This window comes from Diadema antillarum, unplaced genomic scaffold (genome assembly GCF_040938485.1).
Source record: "Diadema antillarum isolate AM-2024a unplaced genomic scaffold, OU_Dant_1.0 seq00000286_RagTag, whole genome shotgun sequence".
NCBI classification, from domain to species: domain Eukaryota; kingdom Metazoa; phylum Echinodermata; class Echinoidea; order Diadematoida; family Diadematidae; genus Diadema; species Diadema antillarum.
In genome coordinates, this window is record NW_027271314.1 from 148,192 (window position 1) to 173,100 (window position 24,909).

At 40.0% G+C, this 24,909-nt stretch overlaps 1 protein-coding gene across 1 annotated transcript in view; it reads left to right on the forward strand.

The window, feature by feature from the left end:
* Positions 1 to 807: 807 nt before the first annotated feature.
* LOC139730023 (gamma-2-syntrophin-like) overlaps positions 808 to 24,909 on the forward strand; it is a 39,776-nt gene continuing 15,674 nt past the window's right edge. The window contains exons 1-6 of the mRNA XM_071640940.1: positions 808 to 999; positions 6,953 to 7,093; positions 14,443 to 14,472; positions 15,580 to 15,636; positions 18,977 to 19,034; positions 20,419 to 20,462. Of these exons, the coding sequence (XP_071497041.1) occupies positions 808 to 999; positions 6,953 to 7,093; positions 14,443 to 14,472; positions 15,580 to 15,636; positions 18,977 to 19,034; positions 20,419 to 20,462 (522 nt within the window). The remainder of the gene's footprint in view (positions 1,000 to 6,952; positions 7,094 to 14,442; positions 14,473 to 15,579; positions 15,637 to 18,976; positions 19,035 to 20,418; positions 20,463 to 24,909) is intronic.

Here is a 24,909-nt window from a genome sequence, read left to right on the forward strand (position 1 = left end):
ACTTTCTGCTTTATTCCCTAGTACTCCTGAGACACATCCAAATATATACATCCAGTATTCATAGTTTCTCTGGAATAACACTCTGAAAATATTTATGCCAAGATGTTTTATGTCATCAGGTTAGAAAGTCAGCAGTTCAGAGAGACTTTCGTATTTTGTAATTTCTTTTTGTAATGAAAAAAAAGAAGAGAGAAATGAATTTTTTTAAAGTTTGAACAAAGCACAGTGTCAGTCGGCTGAAGGAAGCAAAAGATCAGAAAAGGTATACCAGTCAAGTAAGCTTATAGAAATTGATTTTTTTTTTTGTTACTGCAGTTGAATGGTTATGTAATTATGCTAATGAGCTGAGAGACTCTGCCAGTTTCTGCCAGTTTAGATGGGCAGAAATATCCCGATAATTGCCAATTGCGATTATTTGTAGACCAAACTGGACATGCATGAAATCTACCAAAATAGTGACCCTTGCCGTTGTGCTCATGCACTGAATTGAATTGTGAGATTTTTCACTCCAGCCTTCCCACACAGGCTGGAGTATGAATTATTGAGCTACCTGTATTTCTGAAATTATTGTGAGGATCCAGAAATAATTGTAAGATTTCTTTGGATTGGATCCAGATGCTTGTCGTGCTATTTAGTGGGATTTGTATGTTCACACGGGCAAAAATCTCAAGATTTGATCATCATGCAAATTGCATCTTGCTAGTATGCATCAGTGTGAATCCCACTGTTGAATGCTCGCCAACCAAACTTGTACCCCTTTCAGTAACCCTCCCGCCAGGCCTGAGCTAAGTCATAAATTTTGAGTTAATGAATGGGTCGGGCCAAAGTAGCTCACGCCAGGCGCGGACTATTTTAGCACTGCTGCAGCCTAGCACCAGGCACAGGCCAGGCTTGGGCCTGGAGCTGATCGAAGAGTTTATGAACAGTAGCAGCACCAGGCTTGGGCCAAAATTCCTTGCATGGTCAAAGGTCACAATTACCTGTGACGTGGCCGAGTTCGTGAGTGGGTCATCGTAAACGTAGCACTGCTCTGTTGTAGTTACTGAACGCAATTTTTGCCGCTTGGCGCAGGCCAATTTAGCTCGGGCCAGGAGCTGGCCAAAAATGCATGAGTTACTGAAAGGGGTATTGGTTTACTGCAACTCTTGTCAAACGATGCTCGGCAGCTTAGAGGCTTTCAAATTAGGATTTGTTTAGTGATTCCTAGTGTGAACAGTGCCATGCTTTTTAACACAGGGGAAATTAGCACAATAGAAAGAGAGAAAGAAGGAAAGAAAGGAAGGAAGGATGTACAAATTGAGAAAACACTTCACACAAAAGGATAGTAGATATGTATGGGGGCAGGAGAAAGGGGTTTTATATCACTTACCACATGCAGCAAACAAACTCAAACTGCATGAGAGAGTGAAAGGTATGAATAAAGAGCTTGAATTTCAGAATAATACAGGAAAAACAAAGGATAATGAAAACCCATGCATGACTTTCCAACACAAATGATGGGGCAGAATCTGTGAATTGTCAGGTCTTTTGTGTGAAGACAAGCAAGCAGTTTGCAGAAGATGGAGAAAGAATTAAAGTGTGGGGCAAATAAATGGAAAGAAGCTTTACATGCCAGACAAACTGCTGTCTATGAGGATGGTAATTGGGAGGTGATTCTTTTTTTTTTTGCATCCTGTCTTGTCATAGGCTAGTGCTGAATAAAGTGGAGATACATGTACCTTATCACGGAGTTGAAGTTTAAAGGGATTGTATAGTGTTGGTGGAGATGAGGATTGGGTTTTTAATTTTTGCGAGATACCAAGAAACCAATTATGAAATAGTACAGGGCATACCATTTTAAGAGGAATTAAGAGTTTATTAGATGAATATTGGTTCTGGAATCGCTGAGACATCCAAAAACAAAGTAAAACAAAGCGATCCTGATAAAAGGTGGGTCCCACAACTTCTTGGTAATGTTCTGTTTTGGATATATCTCAGCCATTTTAAAACCGATTTTCATCATAAAGACACTGAATCCCTCTTGGAATTACATGCTCTTTCATATCTTATTGGAGGTTTTTCATTATCTCACCAAAACAAAAAACAAAAAAATATTAGAAACCTGAAGTTAGGTCTCAACCAAAACTATACACAGGAAAACAATAGGCCCAGTCACTCACTGAGGAAAAAGTGACATTAAAAAAAAAAAATCAATTTTTTGATTGCAATGAGAACATTGACTTTTCTGTGTATGGACAAAAAAAGATAATGCTTCAGAAATTCTTATTGAGATTCAAATTTCAGCGAGGAGTGCATTTTTTAAGAAGAATCACAATTCTTTGATGCTTCAGGTCTATGTGAATGCAATGGACATTCAGTAATCTCTTGTTCTTTGATGTGTCCTATCTGTTTGATATGAAGAGTGATCTGAATTTAAATTTCCATTTTCAGGGTTCCCAGCCCATCAGTGAAATCAGGGAAAATTATTTAGCTTTTTTTTCCCGTCAGGGAATTTGATAAAGATGCCTCAAGTCAGGGAAAAGTCAGGGAATTCTGATGGGCCCAAAAATCGAAATTAGACAGTATCGAAGACTCTGTTATATTTTGTTGCATATCATTATCAAAGCAACATCCATTGGATGAAACTGGATGAAAATTGGATGTGAAACTGGAAATGAGTTGAAATAGTTATCAATGGAAATTTGATACTTCATCAGGGAAAAATCAGGGGAAAATTTGGGAATTTTGTTTTCTTGAAATGCTGGGAACTCTGATTTTGTGTGAACGTGCATAATGTCAGCAATACACAGTCCTTATTCACAGAATCCTCAATGAGGGCAAGATCTGAGATCCAAAATTTAACTCTTTGCTATTTCAGTGCAGATTCAATCTTCACTTTACGGCCTTGTGATCATTCTGACGTGGTGATAGTTTTTATACTTTTGCCAGTGCGGATGTAATACGCTACTAAAGTCTGCCAACATTCGTACTGGAATACAATTACCCTTTCTGCAGATATGATAATACTGGTACCAGTGCTATTGAAAGCATCTTTGAAAACTGAAGGGCCTACTGAACATTGTTTTGGTATTTTTGGCTGGGAAATTGTCATAATGAGAAAAAGCGTTAAAGAATGTAGCATGTATTGAGACAAACAAGCAAAAAGATTAGTCCAAAGTGTCCAAAGTAAACATTTCTTCTTCCATCTATTGGTCAGTCCTTACGAAGAGGATTTGTTTGAAAGGAAGGGGGGTACTTAAGAGGGGTGCAGGGCTCACCGTATGACAATTCTAGTGTACACAGTCAAGAGGAGGCGAATGAAAGGGGTGAGTGGGGAGGTACAAAAGTGGACCAAAAGTAGAAAAGAGCTATTGGGCACAGAGGCAGAAGCCTGTATACATCTCATTTCATTCATTCATTCATTCATTCATTCATTCATTCATTCATTCATCCATCCATCCATTCATTAATCCATTAATCCATCCATCCATCCATCCATCCATTCATTCATTCACAGAATGCTCTTTTTTTTTCTTATAGCCTGGCATTATTCATGAAGTCCTGTCTCACTGGAAAGATAATGTATGTGTTTGTGTGTTCTCAGAGAGAAAATAGGCATTTGCAGTGTGAGGATGGCTACTTTGGGGGTATTTGTAGTGATAGCACAAATAGTGAGCCCAGCACATCACTTAAAAGATAAGGAATGTACGATCACAATGATACAGAGTTGCTGTGCGGAGTTTCAAGAGTTGGACGGCCATGCAAAAGTTTACAAGTGGCGCAATTAGCAAACGGTGGACTTAAGCGCAATTGTGCAATTTGCGAAATAAGCGGACATTGCAGGACAGAGTGTAGATTTTTCTGCATGCTGGTCAGTTGATGACCATTGATGGTCAGTCAGTGACCATTGATGGGGCATCTTAAAATCATTAAGCACCATAAAAGCACCATTATGTGGAGGCCATATCAAAGAAACTCACCCCAGGATTGTGACCACTGAACTACGGAGATATGAACAGACACAAAAACAAATTTGAGGGGCTATTCATTCCGTATGTTGTTATCGCATTGTCATTCAAAAGAAAGGTAGGGCAATTTCCATCAATGAGGCCAAATTTGTGTTCTGTGGAACCAAATCACGGAGAGTCAGCAGAGGGGTTCATTCTAGTGTGATGATAGAGGAAGAACCAGTTCATGAGCTAGGGGATTAGTTGCGACAGCGGCACAGAAAATAAACCGCCTCGCTGACTTAGCCTTAAGGTCAGGAGGGACTCTTGTAAGGCTTCCGTTCTGTTTTCATTTGTCACGACGTTTCTCGACAAGGTGTAACTGAGATGAAACGGTGTCATGCTTCCTTGGAAATGTGCTCATTTGTAACCGATACATCTGCATCCTTCGGAGCTCGACTGGTGGACTCAGCAGCACAATCGTGGGTTAGTTTGTTATTTTGGGAGCGGACAGTGTAAAAATGGTCTATCATTTTGTCGCCAGTTGAGAACTCTTAACTTTGTCAGCATCTCATCAGTATGGTCGTGGTAAGTGATCAGTGTCTTTGTCAACATGGGACATGATATAAACACTAGCATGACTTCTCAGTAAGATCTGAGTTTACCAGTTAACTCGTTCAAGACAAGTCCTGAGAATACACGGGCACGAGAATACTCGGGCACTGTCCCGAGAATACTCGGGCACACGTCTGGGAAATGCACGTTATAGTGAAATCAGTCCATCCTCAATGGGTTAATGACATCTGTCAGTGGCAATGTGCTGCTTTTTTTTGCAAGGTCTGTGGGTCCCACATTTGCTTGGATGGGGGGGAACTTACAAATTCTTGATTGCTTTAGTGGCTTATATGACTTTGTTTTCGTCAAGTAGCAGTGTCTGAAGATGAATGTATGCTATGTTTTGATATAACTGTTGGTCACAAATTTAACTTTATATAATCATAATATTAGTAGCTTGAAAAAAAAAAAGAACATCGTGAAAAAAGAAACCCAGCTTTATGATCTGGCTCAAGATGATCACACAAGATCTACTCTGTTCTTCATTTTGTTTGTTGCTGGTCTGATTTGAAAAGGAACGCATATTTCTCTTTCCTGTTCTCGCTGGCTGCATGCTGTGAAGATGCCCACCATTTATTTCGGCATTGTGCGCCCAGGTCCTCCGTCTGTTGACTTTTCCCTCAGTAGGCAAACAATGCTCTAGTGCCAAATGGGTGTTAACAATCTGGCTTCCTGGTTTCTGGCGAGGATAAATTGACACAATATACAGCACATGGGTGTTTATTGTTGCCACTTTACTGGTGGCCGAGATAGAAGTATCTGTGCCAAGAAATCTCTGCTGGCAAACTTTTTTTTTCACCCACAAGTTTCTCTTTTTTACCACGGGGAAACTAGGTGTCAGTGCTTAGCAACCATTTGAGTAGATGAACACATGAATCATAATGATTTTTTTTCCTTTCGTCACCATATCTTGGATACTGCCTGCCCCAGATATTCCCAGGTCTGGAGAGTGTTGCAATATTTCAGATACAGACAAATATAACCTGATTTATCAGAACATTCGATGATTTTGTTTCTGTCTTTTGTATGTTTTCTTGATGATAGTGGAGCTCTAGTAATGAAGGTTCCATGACATTTGCTCCTGTGGCAATTGCTCCCATCTGCATGCTAAGCCACACATAAAGTCTACCCACAAACATAACCCAACCCTAATCCTAATTCTTGCAACTTAACGTAACACCCTATGACAACCGTAACACTAACCCTAAGTCCTTGGAAAAAGTAGGACCAGAGCAGCTGTCACAGGAGGAAATGTTGTGTCACCAGTAAAATGAAATAATGCACTCACCACCCTGTATTTCACTGATGATGATGATGATGGTGATGGTGATGGTGATGGTGATGGTGATGGTGATGGTGATGGTGATGGTGATGGTGATGGTGATGGTGATGGTGATGGTGATGGTGATGGTGATGGTGATGGTGATGGTGATGGTGATGGTGATGTGATGATGATGATGGTGATGGTGATGGTGATGGTGATGGTGATGGTGATGGTGATAATGATGATAATGATGATGAAGACGGTGATGGTGGTGGTGATGATGGTGGTGGTGGTGATGGTGATGATGGTGAAGATGGTGAAGATGGAGATGATGGTAATGATGGTGGTGATGATGATGATGGTGGTGGTGGTGTTGATGATGGTGATAGTGATGGTGATGTGCTAATAGTACTAGCTAATTATTTACACAAAGTGTATCAAAGTTGTGTTGAGAAGTTTGATTTCATCAACTTTCATGTTCACAGGGCACATGAGAGAAATGCTCTATTTTTGTTTCAGGGACCTGTTTCAAAACAAGGGATGTGTACATGCATACTTGTGTTCACAAACATGTATGTAGACATTGTACTCAAATGTCCCCTTTCTCTTAGTAAGGGGATCATAAAGTTTTGGTTGAGACCTAACTTCAAGTTTCTAACATTTCTTTGCTGAGATAGTGAGAAACCTTTTTGAAATATGAAAGAGCATGTTATTCCAAGAGGGATTCATCATTTATTTGATGAAAATTGGTTTTGAAATGGCTGAGATATCCAAAACAGAGCAATCCCAATAAAAGGTGAGACCCACCTTTTATTAGGATTGCTTTGTTTTACTTTATGTTTGGATGTCTCAGCCATTCCAAAACCGATTCTCATCTAATAAACTTTGAGTTCCCCTTAGAAAAATATGCTCTGTATTATTTCATAAGTGGTTTCTCGGTATCTGGCAGAAAGTTAAAAGCCTATCCCTCATCCTCATCAATACTATACCATCCCTTTAACCCGCTGAGGACGAGTCCCGAGTATACTCGGGCAAGTGTCTGTTGGAAATGTGTGTTGTAGCAAAATCGCTCTGTCCTCAATGGGTTAAGTGACTGCTGTTATGGCAAAAGCTGTGATCATTTTTCTGTCTGTCCTTCGTCACGCAGGTGAAGACGGGATTTTTGAGCATCTGCAACGGTCCCAAGACCGCCCAGAGAGTACGAGTCCAGCTGTCCACCGAGACACTGACCTTACAGAAGGAGGAGACATATGTGGTCAATCCTGTTGACCCCTCTGGTCTGCATGAGGTAAGATTTCGCCCAGCTAAAGTGACCGTTGGTTTGAGAGAAGAAGAGTAGTACTTTGATTAGGCTGGTCGTATGACAGAGAAAGTTTTTTTTTTCCCCTAAGTGTGTCTGTGGAAGGTTGAATATCAATTACAGGTATCTAAAATGGTCCTCATTAGCTATCTTTTAGGCATCTGTTGATTTTGTCTTCCTGCTTTCAATACAAAATACTTTTTCATTTGCAGGGAATTTTCTGCAAATGAAGAAATCATTCCACCCTTTTTTCCTTCATTACTATCATATCGTGCTATCAGTTCAAGACCAAGTGACACCTTGGTCCCATTTCATAAATGATGTTAGGATAGTAACTCTCACTGGAATTGCAATTTCCATTAGCAACAGCCAATCAGGAAGCTGGATTCTTGTCGTTACCATGACAATTGCCATCCCAGCAAGAGTTGCCACCATATCAACTTTTTATGAAAAGGGGCCGTGGTCAGCTGTCCTAAATAGGGACAGTGGAATTTTGTTTAATTTACAGCTGCTGACTGTCTGGGGGGAGGGGGTGGTGGGAGGGGGGGGGGGGGGGGGTGAGGAGGGGGGGGGGTATTGTAGGTACTTCTCTTCCTAAGAGGGCACTATTGGATGGCATCATGATCGCCACCATGTTTATTATGAAGATAGACAATGCGAAGCCAGTTCAGTGTCTATCAAAGTACATTTGCATATTTATGTGCAAGTTTCCACAGCTGAGGTAGTAGCAAGCAAATTTTGTCTGAAATTGAAGGATCAGTATGTATTAGTAGGCTGAACCACCCAAGAACAATAGCTGGTCCAGTGCATGCATCTAGATTGACATTTTATTGACCATTTGCGACCATACAATTCAGTTTCATTGGAACATTCAGAACACTGGAGATGCTCATTAAAGCATGGGTCTATGCTGGAGCACCCTCTTAAATCCTGCGTCCATCTCCCTTTGACCCATTGAGGACGGGCTGATTTTGCTACAACACACATTTCCCATAGACCCCTGCCTGAGAATACTCCAGACTCGTCCTCAATGGGTTAAGATTCCACTTCATGAAGATGGATGGTCCCATGTCATTGGTGGATACGTCACAGTCCCAGTGAATGAGAGGCCCGCAATCAACTGCCAAAGATGATATCTCTTGTTTGCAAACTATGACCCATTTACGTGCGCATTTCCATCTCGGCACGCAACTTGGCAGCATCAAAATCTGGCTCCGCGAATGTGACCAACCTTGCCGTGCATAGTGGGCGAGCCTTCGTCTGCCCAAACCTCAGTAAATCAGATGGATCGCCCTTGATATTAAAACTAAATATTGATGTACAATGCCTGTCCACTGTTCACACCTGCCCAAATGTTATTCGTGAAATGTTGAGGAATTAAACCAAGCATTGAAGCACAACAATAAATGTGAGTTTCAAAAGTGAAATGCATCCATTGGTTTATCAGTGTTTGCAGTGTGAAAAATCTGGGCTGCGTGGTCCCTCCTGTCACACATGTCTCTGGTGTTGTCTAGAAATGAAGTGGTCGAGAACGTTTCATGCTTTGAGATGTTAACAGTGTCTCAGTGGATAGATTTGCCAGTGAATAGACTTGCCACTGTACTAAATATTTCCCTGTTGACAAAAGTAATATTAGTAGAGCAATTCAGAAACTTTTAATTTGGATTGCAATATTTGTTCATACATGCTGGTATCTTTTAGAATGCATGCATTTCTGAGCTCTTGTATGGTTTATGTCATTTCATCCATTCATTTGGCCAAGTTCTTAAATTTGGTTCTGTAATCAAGCCACCACAAAGTGAGCAGTGTCTTTTGAAGGTGCTTTTGGGAAGAAGGGATGTAGATTCAGACCAAAGACATTATTAGCAAGTGCACCAATTAATTCCCAGAACAATTTGCTCTCAGTTAATTCCGGTTTCCAGTGTTTAGTGTGTTTCAATTTGTCAGATCGAGATACTGTAGACAGCTCTTGAGAGGAATTGATACAATTGTAGTTCATTATACACAGCTAGAAACAAAGAGAGCTTCAAATAGTGTGGTAAACGCTTGCCTTTAGGTAATGTGGTGTATGCAAACATGTAGGTCATTCACTGCATTCCTGCAGGGATGGGGGAGAGGGGGAGGGGCAGGGGGAGGAGCAGGGGGAGGGGCAGGGGGAATTCCCCTCATGTTCCTACATGCAGGTCGTTTGCTGCTGAAAACATTGAGACATTGCAAACTAGACCACGTTCCACATGGAAGAGATTGTTGACACGCTTCCATAGATTACCTCAGTCCAGTTTAATCTCCGTCAGCAGTTAGTACCCCCATTAGAGGATGGAGCTAATTACGTGGATTTTAAGGTTTGTGTAGTGCTTAGGAAATTTAAACTGACAAAGACTCTCCATGTTTATTTCTAAACTTAAGTCACATAAAATGAAGCAGGAAACTGAATCTCATATACATACAAATTTTTGAATTGATGCCACAAGGAAGTTAACCAATATGGAAGACGCTCTTGTTTATGAAATTCACCTTTACCAAACTTATGTTCTACTGTAGTTATTCAACAAAATCCAGCTCTTCAAAATATGTAATTGACATTCTATCAGAATTAGGAAAGCTCAATTACCGATAGAGTGGGAAATGAAATCTTCTTGTGGTCAAGATGCAATGGAATGTATAAACGAAAGCAGACATTGAGGTGCAATTTTGTCATCAAAGCAAAGAATGTTTGACCTCAAGATTTAACGCACGCTGTTCTGATAGCAATAGCTGTGTACAGATGAAATGTCAGTGACATTGGGGTTGGAGGGAGGGATGGGGATGGGATGGGGGAAAAAATAAAGTGGAAGCAGCCTTCAATCTTCATCAGCCGTAATTACAAGATGGTGGTGTCCTGAAACCGAAGACTAGGTTCCCCTGCTCCTCGGGCTGTGGTATCGCATACCCGGACTGCTTCTAATTGAGAGGAATGCGGCTAATGGCGGAGGCCAATTAAAACTACCTACTTGTCCCTGCGCTTGCAGCCTTCAACCGAATGCTGCCCTCGCTTGGAAAAGCATAACGCTGGTCATCGCAGTGTGTAGTGGTAGTAAAGCTAGGTAGATGCAAGTCATCCTAACACACAGCTCCATCTGCAGATGGCATTAAGGAGCAGAAAAGCCTGACATATTTTTATAGATTTTTACCCAAATGCCATGTGATTGTGTGAGGAGAAATCTGACTAATTATTTCCTAGATGAATAAGTGATATTCTGACAAGTTTCCCTGAGACAAATTGATCAATGCATTTGATGTAATCTCTCATAGTGACTACAAACTTAATTGGAAGATTTGATACTTATAGTTATACCTATTACTTTGATTCACTGTCCTCAAATATATGTTTTGAAATGAAGCATAGCAGCATCTTCCTTGCAATGATACGCAATGGAGATTTTTTTTTGTTTTTGAATTTAGAAATTGCCTTTTAGATGGTCTTTCGCTTTCTAGTCAAGAATTATGGCATAAGTGAGGCTAACCAATAAATTCTCAATTTAGTTTAAAAAAAAACCTCACATCAGCTCAAAAGCATGTCCGAATAGCAGCAGAAATTGTGGTCATTGGCAAATGGCATTCTTCAGTTTTGTCTGGATGGTGATGATCGCTTGAGAGTCGTTTCTGTCTGGGAGTAAACAAACTCAACGAGGCTCCTTTACGCCGGGATGAATCTCGTTACAGAAAGAACAAAAACAAAAGGCACCTTAAAGGGATGGTACAGTATTGGTGGAGATGAAAATTGGGCTTTGATTTTTTTTTGCGAGATACCAAGAAAAAAACATGAAATAGTACAGAGCATACCATTTTAAGAGGAATTCAAAGTTTGTTTGATAAAAATCAGGTTTGGAATAGCTGAAACATCCAAAAACAAAGTAAAACAAACAACCGTAATAAAATGTGGGTCCCACACTTTATCAGGATCGCTCTGTTTTGGATATCTTGGTCATTTCAAAACCAATTTTCATCAAATAAACATTGAATCCCTCTTGGAATTACATGCTCTTTCATATTTCATTAGAGGTTTCTCACTTTCTCACCAAAACATGATTAAAACCTGAAGTTAAGTCTCAACCAAAACTGTACGATCCCTGTAAGTCCTCTTGGTTCTTGGTTGAGATGTACTACTCACAATAGTGGGGTGGAAACAAAACAAAAGAAAAAAAACATGGATATGGTTGCCGTGGAGATTTCTAAGTAGGTTTATATTGTGCAGGTCCGATTTGTTGCTGCTTGCAAAATGGGAGCAGGAAGAAATCAAGGCAACCATTCCTATGACCCCCCATGCTTCCCGACGCCTATCGTGGGAGACTCATGTTATAACAGAGAGGTGATTTTCACTAGAGAGTGAAATTCAACCATTAACAATGCCCCCAAACTGAAGAAGGTGAAGTATAATGTTCTCAAACAAACAAGCACTTCAGAATTGCATTTCCCCATCCACCATTTTCCACACAGTAAACATGTTGATGTCTAGCAACTTTGAACACCTTCACAAAATGGCATTTTTTTTCTCTCCTTTGTATCTGAGTATTAGTATCAGTGATCAAGTATCTGATAATCAAAATTTCATACATTGTTCACAGTTTTTATAGCTGAAAAATGGACCATATGAAATCAACATAATTGAGGGTAATGGCAGATTTATGTGGTCATGCGATTTTTTTTCTTTCGCGAGCAGTGCGCGTGAAGCATTCCTTGTGTCCCGCTTTGTGTGTAGGTGCGAAGTTAAGTCATTCCCCACACCGTCGATGGATTTACCCGTGATTGCCGGCAATCTTCCAACCTATTACAGCCAATTTAGCCGGTGACTGGAGACGATGCAATCTCCCCCCTCATAGGACCATAATCACATTTTTCCGCCAGATGATGGCATCTCGCAGCTGGTTTCTTTCTCCCCGAGTCCCCGCATCGCCTCTCCTTGAGCCGCGGAAAAGCATCCTGATTTATGGCTCGCATCAAACCATAAGAGATCCTCCGCGATCTTCCCCCATTATTAAGTTCTTATTCGATACTTACAGGCACTTTCTCTTTTTTATGAACCTTTCAGTCGTTTCCAACCAGAAAACTGTGCTCTTATAATAGAAGGTTTAAAAGAAAGAGAGAGATAAAAAAAAGTGCATGGATGTAAATTTGATCAGAGATGCAATTAGATGCAGTAACAGCTGAGAGTAATGGAGCTGATTTCAGTCCATTAACTCCGATGAAGGGGTGATAATTTTGTAATCAAAATGTTACCTCCCCTGAGAGGAATGTGCAATATAAAACATTAAGACGAAAAGTGATTCAAGTTATTAGAGTCTATAATGGTGTCGGTGAATAATACATAGTGCAATATCACTACAAAGCTAAAGCCTTTAAAATGTTATATAATGACAGGCAATGAAGGGGGTTGGATGAGTTGTTTTTTTGCAGTGGGTCTGAAAATTACAATAATTTTGATCAATTTCCCTTGATTTAAGTGCAAATTTGAAGTTTAAGGCATAAAGCAGGGATTTTTTTTTTTTAGATAATTAGTGTCTCAAACAGGGTTTTTTTTTTTTAATAACTCCTCTACATGAATTCAGGCTGGCTTTCCCAATCATCCGGCCCTGCAGTATGTGAAAGTTGCATGTAAGCCATGCAGAAACTTTTTGACAGTCAGCTGTACCTTTGAGGTTCTGACACAATTATGATTTTGCACATTGTCACTAGTTGCCAGGATACAGTCAAGATTTTGTTCTTTTTATGTTCATTATCCAAGAAAGAAAACCAAACAAAGCTCTTCTGTTTTAAAGGGAGCGTATAGTTTTGGTTGAGACCTAACTTCGGGTTTCTGTTATTTTTGGTGAGATAATGAGAAACCTCTCATGAAATATGAAAGAACATGTAATTCCAAGAGGGATCCAAGGTTTAGTTTATGAAAATTGGTTTTAAAATGGCTGAGATATCCAAAGAAAGAGCATTCCTGATAAAAAGCTGGACCCACCTTTTATTAGGATCACTTTGTTTTACTTCGTTTTTGGATGTCTCAGTGATTCCAAAACCGATTTTCATCTAATGAACTTTGAATTCCTCTTAAAATGGTATGCTCTGTACTACTAGTATTTCATAAGTGGTTTCTTGGTATCTCACAAAAAGTGAAAAGCCCAATTCTCATCTCCACCAATACTATACAATCCCTTTAATTTGTTCCATGAGGTTTAGGAATGTCAGCCTAAAAGGAATGCATCACCTATCCTAAATAGGTTCAAGATGATGTGTTGTGGTGATGAGAGTACAAATGCAATACATGATATAATACTGTTTGCAAGAGAATATTAACCCGTTGAGGATGGACTGATTTTGCTACAACACGCATTTCCCATAGACACCTGCCCGAGTATACTCGGGACTCATCCTCAGCGGGTTAAGCAGAGGGGTGAAGGTTGAAGTGTGAATTTTCTTCAATTTGTCTCCTTCTGCAAATGACAATACCAATGAAAATAGATATGCTTACATACTTGTCACAATGATAGGCACCAAAGACTTCAAAGGCTGTTTTTGTCTTAAACAAGAGTCCTAAAATGTACCTCCCCCCCCCCCCCCCCATACATACACACATACACGCGCACCTCATGACCTTAACTCTTAACATGCCAAAGTCACAATTATCCACAACACAATATACACAGATCCTATTTGGGTGTAATTCCTGTGGCTTGCTAAGATTAAATATGTGCATCTTTAAAGATTAAAGGTACAGTTTACCATTCGGAACAGTGATTTTAAAAATGTTCAAGATATCACATTTGGTGCATATGTGTAGGTCAGTTGCATCACAAAACATCCTACCATGTACAAATTTAGCAATAAAGCCAAATATTTAAGGAGATATCACTATTTTTCTCACTAAACCATACTGTAGACAGTTTAGTCGAGAAGCATTTTAATTATAACTATTGTTCACCTTTTGCAAATTTAACAATATTAACATCAATCGTACTGATTCAAATTTTTACATTCATTGTTTCTATCCCTAACTCACAGTTTAGAACGATTTTGGGACACTAAAGCTGGATTTTTGTTTCATCTGCAAATGGTATATAATACCTTTAATGTCTCTTCTCCCACTTCTGTACTTGATGGTTTAAAAAATGGAATTCCTGTTGTCCCAGTTTGTCAGTTTGACACCATGTCTGTCCCATCTTATCTCGTTCTGGATTGCAAGTCATACCAATGGTCACTTCGATGTCCACCCCTAGGATAATAGCAGTGATTTTGACCCATGTCCAGTCTATCACAAACTGTCTACCTCAGGTGAATGATTCAAAACCTTTGTGTTTGTTTTCCTTGGGCAGGGTAACGGAGCAGAAGTGGACTCGGCAAGGGTAAGTTTTCTCCCCATGTTATGATTTATGTGTGTGTGTTTTCTCGGTAACAGAAAACTGTCTCATTTTCTTCCGTGAGGGTTTTTTTTAGATCTTTTATGATTGTGATATTACAGCATGAATGGTTGCCTGTGATCACTGGTGGCACTGAATGTATAGCAATTCCTGAAGCCACGACAGTGACTAGCTCATTTTACATTGATTGCATGCAACAAAACTCTGATGGGAAAAAAACAAATCTTTTTGCAGTAGTCATTGCTGAATATATCTAACAAATACCAGTGGATATAAATAGAATCAGATGCAATCAATAGTGTGATTCAAAATGCAGTTCTGAATGGCTTGGAGGCAGTTCAGTCTTTGTTACATGTAGCCAGATATGAATAGTCATAACTTTTATATCAAAGCAGTGAGTATGAATCACTACCCTTTAATACTACCAATATGTCTCTAAATATGTACAGCTGTAGGTATGGGTGTGTGCATATCTATGTGGTTGCAGGGGCGGATCCAGGAATTCTGTAAAGGGGGGGGGGGGGGCGCAAACAATATTTCTGGTGCTACTTCTGGGTTTCTTCTCTTTTTTTTATTTCTTTTGATTTAACAACGAATAAAGAGTCTGTTCTTCAATGCATCTATGTACATAGTAAATATTTGGTCAATTGAAAATAAATAGGTATGTGGGTTTTTTTTTCAAGTGATCGAGGACTCTTTAGACTGCACCTGTTTTTAGTGATATTGTGAGGACATCATGGAAGACTCTCAGTTGTAGGGCCTCTGGTTCAAGTCCCCTAGAAGCAGCAGTTACATGTATGTCCTTAGGGAATAGTACCTAGATCCTCTGTTCCTGGTCCTTTGCAGGGGACTGCATTGGCCCCTTGGTTTGCATTTTACGTGATTATTTTTAAAGGACATTGAATGCATCTCCCACCCCTCTCCATCCCAGCCCCCCCCCCCCCCCAAAAAAAAAAAAGAGAAAAGAATTCATACATTGTAGCTGACTTGTTCTTGTAATGAGACAAGACAATCACAACTATAAGAACTTCTTGACCGTAGACTGACCATAGAACTCTGACCGATGTGATTTACTCTTCATCATCCCCACAGGAGCGAACAGTGACAGTAAGGAGGCAGAAAGTCGGTGGACTGGGACTCAGTATCAAGGTAAGCCGGGTGAGGGCACCGAACCAGCACCCTGTCCAATTATACGATGGTCTCTGGGATTCTAATCATGCGGTCAGCCAAGTCTCGCAAGCGCAAGTTTCTACTTAACGATGGACTGGTATTTTCTTAGTGACCAGTCATATGTAGCATATCAATGTTTGGCCTCGATAGTAACTGTGCACATTTTACACTAAAGGGTAGGATTCATTCCTGCATGTGCATGACCATAGACATTTTTACACTTCTGTTTCATACAACAAATAATGCACAGACAGATGACACAGAATTTGTCTCCCCATGACAGCTCTGAAGAGGGAGATGTGATGTCAAGTTTGGTTCACACATTTTTCTAAAATACCATTATTTAGTAATAATTCTTGCGGTTCTCACTTATGTACATCTGTACATCATTTATTTGAATTTTCACAGTATGCTTTGTCCCTTGACATCAGGGAAGACATTTACCAAACAAAGACTGACTATTTTAAGAGCACAGACTAACGAGAGAAGATAAAGGGCAACAATACTTCTGTAACATTGAAAGAATGAAATGAACTGAATGATTGAAAAGATAATGTGAAGAAAGATATTGTGTATGGCAATATCAGAGCATTTTCTGTGGTTTAGTATCATATTGAAAAAAGCTCATTCAAAGTTGCCAAGGATCTCAAAATGTGACAAGTAGATTGGTCAGAATCGTCTTTCTTGTTTGCGTTGTCTAGGAGCTATTGGGATTGAAATCAGCGTCTGAAATGTTTGAAGTACAGTGTGTCATACTGTACTCTAAGAGTGACTGGTGTGTTGGTTTGCCCAAGTGTGAGGAGATGGTGAAAATGTGGAGGTGGTTGCTTCCGAAAGATGCGTTGCCTAGCAACCTATTAGCTTTGTAGTGGGAGCTACTTTTCCTGTCTGGCGTAGCCGTTAGGAGGGTGCACCCCATAACACAGCTTGGTTGACAAGTGAAATGAGCTCTGCATATCGATTTCTCGTAAGGCACCCATCTCCTGTGAGGTAGGAACAGGGCGGGGGGGGCGAGGGGGATCCACATTATAGTACATATACATTCTTTTTTTATATGAACTTTGTTTTTACCCCTTTATACTGGTGACACTCAGTATATTCCAGGGCCAGCGGAGCATTTTCAAAAGTGTGTGTGTGTGTGTGTGTGTGGGGGGGGGGGGGGGGGGGGCACTTCCGGGTTTCATGAGCTAACAAGCCAAAAAAAAAAAGAAGAAAAAAAATGTCTTCAGCTCATCTCTCCCCTTCCACTTCCGGGTTTCTTCAGCTGACAAGCAAAAAAAAAAGGTCTTCAGCTCGTCTTTCTCCTTCCACTTCCAGGTTTCTTCAGCTGACAAGCAAAAAAAAAAAAAGGGGGGGGGGGGGGGAGTCTTCAGTGCAAAAACATAATCTTACCATGCTCACACCTCAAGATCTCTACCTATTTCTTTTTAGTGAAACTTACGTACTTCCGGGTTAAAATAGTGGGGGGCCCAAAGTGATGACAGCTTATGTATTCTTTTGTATGGTGCACAAAAAGTGGGGGGCCCGAGCCCCCCTCCCCGGTTCCACCGGCCATGTATTCAAGAATCAGTGAGACTGGATGAACACTGCAGAGCAAAGTATGGTAATAATGAATAACCATCTTCAGTGAGCAGATGTTTATGACCACCTCATATGATGCAATAATCATGCACAAAATTCTTTACATGGCCTATATGTGTCTCCAGTCTTTATTTTGCCCAAGGAAAAAGTGTTCTGGCAGATTTTAGTGCAGAGGATTGTTGTTACTTGAAATGTTTGCATTAGGTTCACACCATTGATTGCAGTGATTTTTCATCGTGTCTTTCAGTCATGAGAATCATATTTTCCATGTGAAAGGGTCCTTTGCTCGCTGTGTGTCTGTCTTGGGCCGAGCACATGAGACAGCCTCAAACGGGGAAGGAGGATGAAGAGCTGTCTGGGAGTGATGGATGTTTGTTGACTGAGATTAAGGAGTATCAAAGGGAGATTGGTTGCGCTGATGGAAATTTAGTCTCCTAGTCCAGGATGGTTGTCCCAGTGCGCTTGTCCCTATTAGATGTGGTGGATTCCAGTTAATGAGATATGCCGCATACTTAGCGTGGTTGCTTTGATCCCGAATTGTGCTTGACCACATACCACCCGTAATCCTGCAATATGGATGGGTGAATTGAACAGCTAACGTGATGACTTATTCCAAAAAGAATTGCTCAACAAATTGAGTTGCATGGAGTCATATTGGCAAGAGAGAAGTTTGAATTCCATCATTGCGTTTAGTAATAGTAATCACATGTAGTATTCCCCAATACGTATTACAAACAAAGAAGATCATTCTTTAATGTTACTTTAAAGATACATTGTACTAGGCAGAATGAGTCGAGTTCTTTGTAATTACTGTGTAACTCATTCACTGCAAGATGAACAGATACTCACAGACTCTTCATGGAACCTACCAATGTCTGGTAGCCAAGGGATTAACCACATACCATTCTCTCTTCTCTTAATGAGCAGTACCCCTTTAAAAAGTACTCTTCAAATATCCCTTTCTGTGCCAGGGACTTTGTAGACAGTGTGTACAATACTATCGGGTTTTCTGTGTCAATTGAGACTCAAAGCAAAAGGTTTTCTTTTGTGTGTTCTGATCATCATCAGGAATCCATTGCCCATCCTGAGTAAGATTGAGGGTGAATAGGCCCTTTAAAAAAAAATAGAGCTTGTCTTTAATGACGAATCTGGTTTGGTTTATGATTAGACCTTTAATCGCTCCAAGAGGTGAGCGCTCTTACCCTGAAAATGTTCAGACAATAAAGAACAAAATGGTTTCCCCACTGTACACCACCTCAGGATACTGTAAAAGTGGAAATTTTTGTGCATTTCGTGCAACCAGAAACTATCATGAAAATAAAAGCATGCAAATGGTTTTGCTTGTCGTATGTTCCGGGTAGTCAATATCTTGATTCCGCGGAGTTAACAACACACGAAAGTCATCTTGCCCGGCAAAAAAAAAACCCGCAAAAATTACTCATGCGAAAATATATCCATTTTTACAGTAGTCATGTAAAGTCCCCTCTGCTCAACCCTGACAAGCTGTGAGTATTGTCCCAATGAAGCGACTCAGCCAATTAGAGGTAAGGAGATCAGAAACTGCCTGGTAAGTCATCTGTGTATTGAATGAAGTTCACAAATCTGTCATAAAAGTGTGGCCTGTTTTAATAACCAAATTCACATCCTTTTAGGGAGGTGCTCGCATTTTAAACCAGTTGCAGTCTCAATAACAAGATGTGTAGCAGCCATGTTTGTATTCTGCTTGGTTTATATACAGGGAGGAGCAGAACACAACATCCCCATCTTAGTTTCAAGAATATTCAAGGACCAAGCAGGTATGTTTGATCATCTGTTCTTTACCTGTTGACTCCCAAGTTATATTCACTCCCCATAGGTTGAACACCATAGCACGAATGATTCCCATGCAGAGTGGGTTAATGTTGTGCTAACTGAAGGGAATGTTCATGTAGCTGTTTCCAAAAATTTGCTGAGATTAGAAGGATGAATAAGCTTCTCCTTGCTTGAGATTTTTTGGCATGTGGTGAACATTCATAGCATTCATTGTAGGGCCCCTTTGAAAACCAGCGCTGTAGTGAGGGCTAAAAGGGCACTACTTCCCAAGAATAAAAAATGAATGCTTAAATAGAAAGTCATTATGTATCTTTTCCACTTGAAGTCAACTTTAAAGGCATGCATTACTGAATAAAGCCAATGGCACTTTTGGTTTGGTGTGGGAAAGTTGATTTGGTTTACTGTTTCTGCACTGTCAGAAGTAGGTATGCCGTCCAAATACAGTCCAAATGCTGTAAAACCAGAAACATTCGCGGCATCAAACTTTTGCAAATTGTAGCCAACTGCAATTTTTTGTGACGTGAAACTTTTGTTATTCACCCCTGACATTATATGCAACAGGCAAACACTTTTGCATGCATTCTATCATGTTCGCAAATCTTTGCTCCTTGCAAAAAATATGAAAGTTTCATGTGTGCAAAAATTTCTGGTTTTACATTACAGGTTTCAGCAGGGAGAAACGATGATCAATGTTACATGAATGTACATTAGAAATGTTAGAATAAACAATAATGAATACCATGCAGGGATTCATGATATATTTTCATATCTTTCCTTTCAAGCCAACAGATAATTTTAGCACAGTTTTTGTCTGCGATCAAGTGCAATCTCCTTACGAATTTGTATGCAACAAGTAGGTTTTGAAAGAGTTAACAATCTACCTTTGATATGAAATTAGAAATGCAGGCTTGAAAGTTGAAAATAGCAGTGAAACTGTTGAGAATGTCAATGGCCTCAAATTTTCTCTCTTTATTCATCTCTAAATTTCTGGCTAAGATATCAAGTATACATACTTGGATTTCACCTTCCATTTAAAATCATTTAGATATTAGTTGTTGTCATATTGACCACATATGATCATGTGATGTGAATATTTTCAGGCTCTCGCAAAAATATTCTATGAACATTGACCTACCAAACCTGAAATAATGTAATGTTTGATAGTCTCATGTACTAATTTTAGATTCTATTTTTTTCTCTCTCTGATTGTCTGTCTACTCATCTGCTTGTCTTTGTCCATGTCATCCTCCATCCCCATGTCACATGACCCCACCCACATGACCCCAACCACCCCACCCTAATGCCACCATCACTCCCCCCTTTTCCCCACCCCACCTTCAACTTCAACTCCTGTTACATACTCCGCAGCTGATCAGACCGGGGAACTGTATGTAGGCGATGCCATTCTGAAGGTATGTGTGTGTTATCTCCTAATGAAGGTAAAAAGTGCGAAGCCCTTCATGGTATAACCTTGTATGTATGTGTGTATGTGTGTGTTTGTAGGTGTGTGGGTGCATGTATGCATATGAAGATGTGTTTATACAGCTGTGGCATGCAATGCTGTGCAAAGATGAGTGAATGATAGCACTCGGCATGCATTTTTACATGTTTAGTTTGAACTTCATGTGCAAGTGAACTGTGGCTAATAGAAGTTATTTGCCTGATGGCAGATGTGAAGTGCTAGCTGTTATATGCCTTCCTCTTTAGTTGGTCTTTTTTTTTTTCTATTTGATCAATGGATGAAGAGTGTCAACTTCCGTAACCACCAATTACTAGTGGTCCTGCTGTTTATTGTTCTTAGACCTGCAAGACTCTAGTGGTTGTATATGTGACCGTGCATCACAAAACGAGCAAAAAGTCGCACACACTGATTTTGTGTGAGGACTGAAAATAGGTGAAATGGGTCGACCGAGCCTATCTTGACTTTTTCATATTTTCTGAAAGAGCAAGTCTTCTTCTACATTATGCTAAAATTTAGGATCATAGAATGGGCAGGAAAGTGTGTTTGTTAGCAGTTTATCTTGGAACATTTTTTGGCAGAATCGTGTGATTAAGTGTTTCCTTAGAGTCCCCTTTTCATTTCTTGAAAACCTTGTACACACTTTTCACTTTCAACTCCTATAGCTTTTGAAATGATGATGCTACTACTTTGAAAGTTGGCATGAATTAAGAACAGAATGGGTTAATAAGGCATGCTTAATTTCAGTTTAATCTAAAAATCCCTTCATTGTTGTTACTCCGGTGGTTTATATCCTATTTTTCTCCCATTCAACGCACAACCATCATGGCTTGGTAAAGATTAAACGCTTGAATAGACACTGTACTTCAGAACCTCTTTTCTCTGTTCACACTTTTCCTGAGTGTGTGCTTTCTTTCCACTATTTAGATAGGTTAGGAGAGTCCATTTGATTTGAGTAATACATCATTTTAAAGCTTAAAGTCTGCTCTTTCAGAATATGCTCTTAATTAAAATTTCATGTCTGGCGATTTTTGGGGTGTTTTGTGGTGCAGGGTCACATATGGAGGGGACGATATGAATCAAGCTGCGTTTACACCATGTTCTCTGCAGTCACGGCTGTCACGTTTCAGGCCACAGTGAACAAAACTGGATGGATGTGAGACAATGTGGTGGGACAGGATGGCAAATGTGACAGGCCGTGATTACCATAGATTCGGTGTCATATCTTTATTCAGTCAAATAATTTGCCACGGCAGTTCTGGTGCTAATGAGAAACCTTTAAGCCATAGTAAAATGGGGTCAACGCAACAAAATGTGACAGCACGTAATATGCTGTGACAAAACTTGGAGGCAGTTCATAGTGGTGGGGTGCAACAAAAAATGGTGTGTAGTCTAGCCTGACCAGACGCCGTGAGAACAGCGTCTGAAAGCTATATGTTCACCTGAGCAAGGACTGGAACGAACATGAACAATGAATATGAAGGGGGAAAAAACAGGAGAATGTCCCATCTACCCACGGCATGCTACACTGTACACGTTGGGCAAACGGGGCTGCCGTAGGCATCAGGAACACGGTGTAAATGTAGCATAAGGTGGTAGGGTGTTACAGTGCATCTTTCCAAAATGTTATGGTGCTCTTAAAACACTTAACAATGCATCATTACACCAGTCACTGGAGTAAAAATTGCAATTCAAGTTACTTTTCCAAGGTTTCCTGCTCTCATACAATCAGCATGAAACTTGCAAATGTCACCAAATTCTGTTGCATTATGATAAACAAATTCTCATACTGAACCCTAATGATAGAAAGTAAAAGAGAATATTTTCTGACATTGTGAACTGAACATTTGATGTGCCCAAGCTCAAAGTATTGAGGGGTGCTGCTCCTTTGGACTCACCTTATGCTGTATGTATCCCAGCTTTAATCTTGATAGAATTGGTCTTTCCACCATGTAGCAATTCATGTAACTGCGCCTAGAGGAGCACTGTGGATATTAAGTGTTTTGCCAGCAAGGATGCAAGTGCCATGGCAAGATATGAACCCCAAACCCTCTGATTGAAAGGCCATTGCAAGGCCAGCAAGACCAAGAAACTCTGAAGACTGATAAGGAGGACTTATTACAGTGTGCAGTGAGGTGGCATCAATTGTGGATTTTAACCAGCTTGGTGTATCAAGCTGCAATTCAGTTTTTCAGCGTTCTTGGACCTTATCTCACACTTTTCGTTTTCTTTTCTTTTCTTTTCTTTTCTTTTTGTCAGTATGAAGGATTGTGTGTGTGCAAAAGAAATGTGTGCTGAAATTTATATACAAAAAGTTGTTGGTGCGGTATGTTTTGGAAGGTAGATTGGAGGTGAAGGAAAAAGTATAATGGTAATTTCTTGCATTACTTCCAACTTTATTAAAGGTTTTAGGCTTTAAGGCAGTGGTTCTTAAAGAGAGAAGAGTGTATGTGAAAGAGAGAGAAATGGGAGGGGGGGAGAGATTTAATGTACATTAATCAATCAGCAGATAAAAGTCTTGTAGTTAAACTGTCAGCGATTGACTTCACGCTTATGAAGCGGCATTGTCATCGACTCCAATTCATTGTGCAGGAAGGGATTAGATTTGAGTGGGAAATCTAAACCCCCCCCCCCCCCAATTATGAGATTTAGAGAGATTCTAAATCACCTCTTTAGCCCTGGGAATACTGGATGAATAGGAGAGGTCACTGCAGGTGCAGTTAGGTGATGAATGTGTTCAGCATGTATGGGATAGTCCCTTTGTAAACCATTATTACACAGGTACAATGGAATCCCCTGCTTTTAGCTGTAGTTTCAGCATTTCAGGCTATTGCTTGCAAAGTTATTTTACATCTGTGTAGTTTTAGAGATGACCCTGGATATCATATTTCTTCCCCCACTTTCTCTCTCTTTCTCTCTCTCTCTCTATCTTTCTCTCTCCATCTCTATCTTTCTCTCTCCATCTCTATCTTTTTCCTCTTCTTCTCTCGTTCATTCACTCTCTGCTGCACAGTTGACTTTAAATATGTGACCCGCTATAACAAAAGGATCCAAAAGTCAGGGAAGGACAATTTTCTGAAAATGACATGATATTATTCCCTTACCCTTCCACTTTAATTTCATATATAACACGAATCGTAAAATACTCGGTTGCGGAGATATCAATGATTTTAGTAGGGCATGTCGAGTGGTTAAAGAAATCAGCGTTTCGAGAAAACTTCCTTCAAAGTTTTCCTTCCAACGCTATCATGATCAAGGGGAGGCAAGACGGTTTTCACCTCTTGAGAATAGAAGGTATGCTCCTAGCAACCTCCACAATGTTCATTCAAGCTTAGAGCTAGCGGTCTGCACATGACCAATCAGTAACCAGGATGCCACGCACTGACCAATAAGATCATTGCTAGGGGTGGAGTCTAGCTGCGATGCTAAATCCATATCTTCAGACATGTTTCTGTTCCATTGAAAGTCAGAAAATCATGGCCCAGAAAAACACTAATTTCTTGCCTTTCCTTTGATCACTTGGCTTCGAAATTTTGGCAGATGATAGACGATACATTAGACTACAAAATTATGCCAAAAACAGAAATCCTATCGTTTTGACTAATTTTGATGATCTCACTTCAAACTCAATTTTCTCGGCTCAGCTACCATCAAATTTAGGATCCTTTTGTTGTGGCGAGTCAACGTTATGCAAAGGAGGCTGTTATGACTAGGTGCAGTGCAATGCCATTGTGTGGATAGACTCTGATGCAGTAAAATGGGTTTAAAAGGGACTGTCCCTCTGTAAACCACAGTACTCCATTGCTGTCATTTTAATCAGTGGTTGCTATGACTACATACAATGCAAATTCATAGCAATGTTTTATGAGGGGCACATTGTTCATTAAAGTACCTGGGCCGTGTTTTATGAAGAGTTATAGTTTATTATACAGCTGGTTTTATTATAAGTCTATGGCAGCCTGTGTGGTAAGGAAATTTATAATCGATTATATCTTTTGATAAAACGGGGCCCTGGTAGGGAAGATGTAATTTTGTTGGTAGCAACAGATTACAACAAGGTTAAAATGCAGAAAATATTACTTATTTGTTGTATTGAGTATTTTAATTTCTTAAAGACATCAATTAGTGTTAATAGAGGTGTAGTTATTCATTGAAAACCTGGTGCAGCATAATGTACACGTTGTGAAATAGATCAGATGGAGATGGGATGATGTTTTAAAAATACAGAGAAAATGAAGAGAAATTCAATTATTTCTGAAGCTGCTCAGGTTGATTGAAGAGAGGCACATCCTTGTGTGATGCGTATAGGCATCAAAGGATGCAAAATAGTTTGACATGTAACCCTTTAGCCCCCAAACCCCCAGCGGTTGCCCCTTGTAAAAATCATTGAACTGCCCATA